The sequence below is a fragment of the Solanum stenotomum genome, chromosome 9, assembly GCF_019186545.1.
Source record: "Solanum stenotomum isolate F172 chromosome 9, ASM1918654v1, whole genome shotgun sequence".
Taxonomy (NCBI): Eukaryota; Viridiplantae; Streptophyta; class Magnoliopsida; order Solanales; family Solanaceae; genus Solanum; species Solanum stenotomum.
In genome coordinates this window covers 35,104,013-35,112,924 of record NC_064290.1, presented here as the reverse complement: position 1 = coordinate 35,112,924, position 8,912 = coordinate 35,104,013, and the positions used below count along the sequence as shown (strand labels likewise).

The 8,912-nt window shown below is 36.2% G+C and overlaps 1 protein-coding gene across 1 annotated transcript; it reads right to left on the bottom strand.

The window, feature by feature from the left end:
- Window positions 1–201: 201 nt before the first annotated feature.
- On the bottom strand, window positions 202–8,531 carry LOC125876622 (polyprotein of EF-Ts, chloroplastic). The gene is made up of 5 exons (XM_049557842.1): window positions 8,380–8,531; window positions 5,903–7,590; window positions 4,841–5,017; window positions 1,564–2,269; window positions 202–1,117 (listed from the first exon to the last, which is right to left on the bottom strand). Exons 2-5 carry the CDS (start codon window positions 7,524–7,526, stop codon window positions 472–474), a joined length of 3,153 nt encoding a protein of 1,050 aa, XP_049413799.1. The 5' UTR covers window positions 7,527–7,590; window positions 8,380–8,531; the 3' UTR covers window positions 202–471.
- Between the last annotated feature and the right edge of the window lie 381 nt (window positions 8,532–8,912).

The window sequence follows — 8,912 nt, the reverse complement described above, 5'->3', positions numbered from 1 at the left end:
GCCCCTATAGATGCTCCTCTTTTTTAGGCCATCATTTCTATACATTTGGCCTTTTTTCCATCATTAAGATTCCAAACTCACTGCAAGTGTGGCATGAGAAAGAAATGGCCATCACATCAAGTAATCAAAAATGACAATCACTCCCAAGTAGACTACAATATTCCTCACAAATTGACAAGTTTAATGTTGAAAAAAATGAAGTCACAGAAAAACGTCTCTTTAATCAAAAGATTCTCTTTTACATGTTTGCTTTAAAATGGCTTCCGAAACTCCTAGTTTCTGATGAAAATATAACAGATACATGACCAGAAAATCTAAAAGAAAGTAAAAGAGAAGAAAACTAATCACCTCACAGTACATCAAGTATGGACTACATTATACAAAAATAGCTCCACCCCAAGATTTAAAACTTGTTTCATCCCACAAGTAGGGAGTCCTCCTATGCTTGCTCATCTCAAGTTATAGTTAGCTTCATACAGCAACTGGCTCCTCAATTATTCCTTCTTTTTTGGCTTCCTCACCTAGAGTAAATCGAACAAACCTCCTAACTTTTATGTTCTCCCCAAGAGCAGCAACAGTTTGCTTTACCAAGTCCTTCACAAGAACACCATCATCTTTTATGAAAGGCTGCTCCAAAAGAACAAGCTCTCCAAGTCTCTTGGAGACCCTTCCCTCAACAATCTTCTCCCTTATATTTTCAGGCTTGTTCTTAAGGTCTTCTCTCTGCATTTCCAACTCTTTTTCCTTGTTTACAGCGCTTTCTGGAATCTCATCCATAGATACATATTGCACCTGTGGGCAGGCTGCAACTTGCATTGCCAAATCATCGACCAACTCCTTAAATGTTTCACCTCTCCCGACAAAGTCGGTTTCACAATTAACTTCAATTAGCACACCAATGCGAGAGTCATGAATGTACGAACCAATTCTCCCCTCAGCAGCAAGTCGGCTAGACTTTTTATCGGCAGTTGAAAGACCCTTCTTTCGGAGGTATTCCTGTGCCTTCTCAAGATCCCCTCCAGTTTCGGAGAGGGCTTTCTTGCAATCCATCATCCCAGCGCCAGTTTCTTCTCGCAGCTGTTTAACCAAAGCGGCTGAAACTGCTGCTTTCGGAGGCCTGCATTAGAATCCATAAACAGAAGTTAACAGTGAGAAATAAAACAATATACGAGTTTTGGGGTTGGAAACAGTTTGGGTTAAAATATTGGCATGGAGTAGCACAGTAAGATGAGAAAGACAGAGTCTTCTGATGGTTATTTCAGATTAGCTCTTCCATAATGATGTTAGAACCAGATTTTATTTGAAAATAAATGAAGTGAATCATGTACTTAGGTTTAGAAGATTGTATAAGCAGTCTTTGAGTCTAAAGATGGCAGAAAACTAAAACTATCATTTAATAATGAGAAGTTGAGTAACAACAATAAACAAGCTGAAAATTAAAGTAATAAAAACTATATATTTGACATGTCATGGAATGCCCTGCTTCCACATTTCTGGTTGTTCAGCGTTTGAAGAAACACAATATATTGGTAGGAAGTAATTATCAAGAAATTAGAAACTTACTCAACAGTAGTCTCCTTGGCTTCAACAGCTGGTTGCTCTTTTCCTGGCGAGGAGACAGGTTTAGCTGCTGTTTGAGCAGCCACCTCTGCAGCAAAGTCTTGGCTCTTCTTTTCAAGACCTTCTCCCAGGTTGTATCTCACAAATCTCTTTACTTTGATGTTTTCACCAATCGTTGAAATTGTCTGCTTGATCAAGTCCTTTACGACCATCTTATCATTCTTGATGTAAGGCTGCTCCAGTAATGCCAGATCTTCAAGCCTCTTATTTATCCGCCCATCAACGATCTTGGATCTGATCTGCTCAGGTTTTGATAATAGGTCTTCCTTCTGCATTTCGATTTCTCTTTCCTTGTTGATGATCTCCGTTGGCACATCTTCTGGAACAAGATACTGCACTTGAGGGTATGCAGCCACTTGCATGGCCAAGTCATCAACTAATTCCTTGAAAATGTCACCACGCGATACAAAATCTGTTTCACAGTTAACCTCTACCAGGACACCGATTCTGCTATCATGGATGTATGATCCAATTCTGCCTTCAGCTGTAGCTTTACTTGATTTCTTATCAGCACTTGCCAACCCCTTTTTCCTGAGATACTCCTGCGCTTTAACAATGTCACCTGCAGTTTCTGAAAGAGCCTTCTTGCAGTCCATCATTCCTGCTCCTGTCTCTTCACGCAATTGTTTCACAAGAACAGGTGAAATAGCTGTTGCATACCACAGAAGACAGGATTTAGTGATCAGACATGAATTTGAAAGTTCTTGTTTCAATACAAAAGAACCATCTAATACTTTGATGAATGACAATTAACATAGACATATCAAGGAATAATATAGCCATCCTCTTTGTTTCAGTTCATCTGAATTCACATTACAAAGAGATAGCTTGGCAGAATCAGTCAAATAGACCAACAAAAAGAAGGTGTTGGATATTGCACAACATAATAGAGTTTCTGAAAGTAACTGGCCCCATTAATAAATTATAGATGGACTGAAAGGGGTAGTGTCAGGAAGAAACAATAGGTTAAATTTTACAACACTACAGATTTCAGTTATAAAGGCAAACTAGGATACATTCAGATTTTGACAGCCATTAACGTTAACTATAGAGGAACATGGACAATGAGAATTCATATGCCAACCCTGACTCGCTAGGGATTAAGGCTACAAGTAGTAGCTGTTATTGTTTGGATAAGCTATTTAATGAATTAGATCTCTACAAAAGATTTGATGAGCAGGTATATATGTTTTGGCACAAATCTCGTTATTTCATTATTCTCCCAAAATTGAATGATGAAGGCATTAGAACAAACAGATTTTTAACATTGCTCAGATGAATTATCTGGGATCAAATTAAGATATATGTTTACAATAGATTTGATATTAGTAAGACCACCCAAGGGTCTGACCTAGTGGTCAATGAAGTGCTTGAGAACCATGAGGTCGCAGGTTCAATGCCCAGGGGAGGCAAAAAAACACTAGGTGGTTTCTTCCTATTTTCCCAAACTGTGGTGGATAGAGTTACCCAGTCACTGTGCTGGTGGGAGGTAGTAGATATCCTGTGGATTAGTCGAGTTGTGTTTCTTCCTATTTGCCCAAACTATGGTGGATACCCAGTCACTGTGCTGGTGGGAGGTAGCAGATATCCTGACCACAACCATATAAAAAAAAGAGATCTATAAGTACCAGGTAGGTAGAGAGAAGAATTCTCTTCAATTTGAAGTCTCCTTCATCACAAACTTTAAATGCCATGAAAATCCTGATAAGAAAATGATGTTCACCACCCCAAAGATTTAATGATCAAAGAAACAATTACATCCAGCAGCTTTTTATAACCAGAACTAGAGTTTCTATGATTCACAGTTTCAGTGACACATTTGCATGCAGTCTGGTGTAAATGTGTAAAAAGTTAATATCCTCTAATGCAACTTCTTTCTCCAAGTAGGAAAATGACGCACCACCCAGACCCCACCCCCCACCCCTCAAAAAAAAAAAAGGAAAGAAAAACACAAGAAGCTTCTAAATCTTTAGAGTACAGTTATTCTTCACTCAGCGATGAAATTTTCACACCCTACCAACTAGGGGTGAACAAGTCAAACCGAACGGACGAACCAAATCAAACCGAAAAAAAAAACCGATTTGTGGTTTGGTTTGGTTGGTTTGGCGGTTGAAAAATAAAACCGACCACTCTTGGTATGGTTTGGTATTAAAAGAAAAAAAGTCAAACCGACCCCAAACCAAACTAACATAATATATATATATATATATATATATATATATATATATATATAATTTTATTTTATTTATAGATAAAAAATATTATTTTTAATCTACTTTGTTAATATATTTTTAGTTAGTTTATTCAATGTTTATATATTTTATTTCAAATTTGGGCATGTAAAATTTTGTAAATATTATATATATAATTTTATTTTATTTATAGATAAAAAATATTATTTATAATCTACTTTGTTAATATATTTTTAGTTAGTTTATAGTTTTCAATGTTTATATATTTTATTTCAAATTTGGGCTTGTAAGATTTTGTAAATATTCTATATATAATTTTATTTTATTTATAGATAAAAATATTATTTATAATCAACTTTGTAAATATATTTTTAGTTAGTTTATACTTTTCAATGTTTATATATTTTATTTCAAATTTGGGCTTGTAAAATTTGTAAATATTTTATTTTGTATTAAGATCCAAAGTTACAATTACATTGTTATAGTTTTTCAAATTCAATGTTAACAATTTACTTTGTAAATATTTCGTTTTGTATTTAGTTTGACTGTATCCTTTAATCTTATTAATTTAACATAATGAACGTTGAAATTTTTAAAAAAAAATATTTTGTACTCATGTGAATTTTACCGTGTTTACGAAAATTTCTATTCATTTAACATTTCTTAAGTTTAGCTTATCACACAGATAAGTGAAAATATATTTGATCTCTTTTTCAAACACTGTATAGTTGTAAAAACCGAAAAACCGAAAAACCGAAAAAAACCGAAAGAACCGACTAAAACCGAAACCGAAAAAACCAACTTTGCGTAGTTTGATTTGATTTTTAGATTTAATAAACCGACATAATTGGTTAAGGTTTTTTTTTAATGAAAAACCAAACCAAACCGACCTATGTACACCCCTACTACCAACTAAAACAAATGTTTGGCAACTAGATCTGCAAATTTTATTGTAAGGACTGTTATTTCCTTTTTAACAAGTTAATAGCAGAAATATCCCAGAAAAGAAAGGGAAATAAAAGCAAAACCTTTTGCTGCAGCTTCATTTGATGAAGCAGTCCCATTTTGCTCACTTGAGTTCACAATATCTTGAACAGTATTGGGAGTCCCCTCTTCCTGTTGAGCAGCAGTATCAGATGACTGTTCCCCTATGGAAGGAGCACTTTCAACTTGAGTGTCTAAAACTCCAGCACCTTCCTGACTTTCTGCGTACAAAATTGGATTGTCAGCGAGTTTATTGGTGACTCGTCCTTAATTTATCTTTCTCACCTAACACAACACTATGTCCTAAAAGTAAATTTCAAGAGTTCACACAGAGCAAGAACATCATCCTGTCGTTATTTCAATCAAAATAAAAGAACATGTCTTGGTCACCAGAAAGCTCTCCATTTATTAAACTGAAGACTGTGTATGTTGAACAAGATGCAATCAGAAGAAGAAACAGAAGAAGGATATACCCAATTGTCAACATAAACTATACTAAAGTGTCTTTGCTTAGATTGGTTCATATCATTACCATTCATCTCTTCCTCAGCAGTGTTATCAAAATCAAAAAGCGCAAAAAAAGCTCTAAGGTTCGTTGGGGCTTGAAGTGCAATGTGCAAATAAAGCGTGGGTTTTACTGAGAAGAGGAGCAAATGGAGAAAACATATATATATATACATATATATATATATTTAGTTCAAGACTAACAATTATAAGCATGAATAACAAATATATGGACAAAGAAATTGATTATTTTTACGATAAAGTGAAATATCAATGGTTTAGCGTCGCCTCTTCAGGAAATGCTCATTCACAAGGAAAAGTATGTCTTAGAGCTTTATGACGACACTGAAGCGCACATTAAGTGAGGGGAAACGCTCAAACACGTTTTGAGCCTCGTTTCAGGGCTTAAGTGTGCCTTTGATAACACTGTTCCTCATATAATGTGTAAAGTGTATTTATACCATGCATCAACACCTTATTTGGATAACGCAATTGTCTAAACATTGAAATAGTTGTATCTAGTTGTTTGTCATAAATATGCAAGCGAGAATGAAAGGATGTAATAAATCAGAGGGGAGACTGGAAAGTTTCTTATTAGACACCTTCATCCTTGCTATTCTCCAAAGGAACTTCAGATTGCCCAGTTGGGCTTGATATACTATCATTCTCATCGGCACTAGTTTCCTCTGTTTCTTTGACAGCCTCTATGACACTTGGTATTTCAGTTGCAACCTCATTTTCCGCTATATTATCATCAGTTAGTTTCTCCACGACCTCCTCGCCCACTATAGTTTCAGATGCTGAGATCTGATCAGCTGCTTGCTCATATGAGCCAGTTTCAGCTTCAGTTTCCTCAGCATCTCCTACAGGTGACACCTCAGCTTGCTGACCAATCGTGGATGTGCTTCCTTCAGGAGCTGACTCCACTTCTTCATCAACGTTTTGTTTCGTATCCTCCCCTTTTATAGTTTCTGGAACACCATTATTTGCAGCATTGACTGATTCTTCCTCTTTGCTAGTAGTTTCAGGCAACACATCCATTTTATTAGTCGCCACATCTGATTCCTGTGCATCTTCCTTTGATTGTTCAGCTAGTTCGTCTTCTTTTTCCCTCTCATCCAAAAATGAAGAGATCTCTTTGTTGCTACGGAAAGCCAATAGAAAGGGATTTGTCGCCGAATGGACAACACCCTGGTTGAGCTTTGAGTCCAACTCTGAAGCAGCTTCTTCTTTTTTCATGGTCAAAGTTACCTGTCCTCTGGCAATGCGCAATACACGGACATTAACTTCTTGGCCTACTTGTAGTGAAGAGCCACTGTCAATAATTCCAAACACTTCATCAGTTTCCTCTGATGCTGGCAGGAATCCTTCCTCTCCCTCAGGAAGAGATATAAAAGCACCAGACCTGGTTAGATTTTTTACAGTGCCCTCAAGATCTTGCCCCTTGACAAACTTTGAGACTTTCTCATCTCTCCTTTGGTTGTTCCTTTGTGTGCTCTTCCTTTGAGTTCGGGGTCTGTCGCTACTGGTTGGAGTATCTTTCTGTTGCTGTGGCCTACTAGGATCATCACTTTCACGCATGGTGAGAGATATGCGCCCTGTCTCAGTGTTTGCTTCAACTAATCTCACTGTAACCTCTTGTCCAACAGATACAATGCTTCCTACATCCTTTACAAAACTATCACTCAACCTAGAAACATGCACCAGTCCATCCGTAAAAGCGCCAAAATCAATAAAAGCACCAAATGGCTGTATCGATCTGACCTTTCCAGTAAAAGTTGCACCTGGAATAAGGTTTTCATTCTTCACAGGAGGCATCTCACTCTTTCTAGCAGGTCTTGAACGCTTAGATTGAACAGATGTAGGACTCACATCTGATATGGAGGATTCTTGACTTGTTTCAGCAGCATCAGATGAAGCTTCTGAGACTTCACCTGATCCATCATCTGTAGCAGTTGCTTCTACTTCTTCCACTGCTACATCAGTCTCAGTTGCTGATACTACAAGACCTCTTAATTTAGGTCGTAAAATGCAACCAACTCTAAAATGGGGAAACAATTTAATAGATGTTGACAGAGGCAAGATATATTTTGGGGTAGGTAAAGTCTGCTTGCTGGATTTTCGTGAAACATTGTATTTTGATAAACATTGATTCCTTCTTGTGAGAAGGACAGCTCCTGGAGTAACTGATACAATGGTAGTTGCAATTGAAACCATTGGAGCCATGTTGATTGATATTTGGGATTGCTAAGGTTTGTGAACTACAAGGATTAGATCATCTGTTCCACACCTGAGAAATATATAAAACGGTTAGAGAAAGAAAAAAACATGACTATATCATTTAATAATAATGTGATAGGATAACAACTGCAGCATGACTTAACTACTATAAACATATAGAACAAACAGCAAAGCCCAGTACTAGAGTTGCTGAAAATAGATGGATAGTCGCATATGTCTGCCATTTAGGTGCGTGCCCGCTAATTCATTGAAAAGTACTCAATAAACAACAAAAAAAAAAAAAAATTACACTTGAACTTAAAGATTGTGGTCAAGAAATCATCATAAGCAATTCCATAAACAAGAATGAAATAGGTGATTATAACATGTAGGCTAGCGGTTTAGAAAAATTCAAAAATTCATTAAAAAGCAGATTATATACCTACTTTCTACACCTTCAGAATTGAAAAGCACAAATGCAATTCAGTATCTCATAATATACGTAGTTTGCAAAGAAGCAAGTAAATCCACAGACTATCATACCAGAAACTCTAACTTAGAAGCTGAATATTTAACAATTCCAACTATGAACCATTAACATTGCTCAACATTGAACTTAAGATATTCAATCAACAACGGGAGGATTGTTTTCAGTGCATATAATTGATCATACTGAGTTACCCATCAATTATGGTTTTTCTATGGCACAACTACACACTAAGTAAACAATCCAAATGAAGCCGAAAAAATTACTGAATTAGTGAAAGAAAGGAGTAGAAACTTTGAGAAACTAAAAGTAATTTCCTAGAATGAAGAAACCAATGAAAGCAGAGAAGGAAGTTGAGGTGAGAAATCAAACCTTTGAATGGGTGGCTTGTATGCATATATGAAGAAACAAGAGAGCTATAGTGTAGCTGAAATGAAGTTATTGTTGTTGTTGCTGGTGAGGGAGGGGATAGGGGTCTCTCACACACACTTCACTCTTCCTGTTTGTGAATTTATGGCTAATAAAAAAGAGGGAAACGAAAGGTGGGGCTTTCTATCCTTATCCGGACCATCATCTCTTTGTCAAAACACGGATTCATGATCCTCTCATTCCGGTCGGGTCGGGTCCGGCTAGCCTAGCTACCTCGTCAATTTTGTCGCCTATGCCAGCCAGCCCATCATGCTTTGGGAGATTTTGTAGAGAGACTTTGGGATATTTACTTTTTGGAAACTTACATAAATATACTATATTTAAAAAATATTTACCATTTATAGTAATAACATTTTTTTTTTACTTGATCATTTTTAATACATTTATAATACAGTTTTAATATATATTACAAAGAACAATTTATGATTCACATATAATACAAGTTTTATTGATGGATAATACATTTATCACACATT

What these genes read in the sequence shown, in the direction of transcription:
- LOC125876622 (XM_049557842.1), bottom strand. Translation starts at nt 7,526, where the DNA reads ATGGCTCCAATGGTTTCAATTGCAACTACCATTGTATCAGTTACTCCA. An exon ending in GGAGAATAGCAAGGATGAAG is followed by an intron (nt 5,018 to 5,902) that starts GTGTCTAATAAG and finishes TTTTGTACGCAG; the next exon opens with AAAGTCAGGAAGGTGCTGGA. An exon ending in GCCAAGGAGACTACTGTTGA is followed by an intron (nt 1,118 to 1,563) that starts GTAAGTTTCTAA and finishes ATTCTAATGCAG; the next exon opens with GCCTCCGAAAGCAGCAGTTT.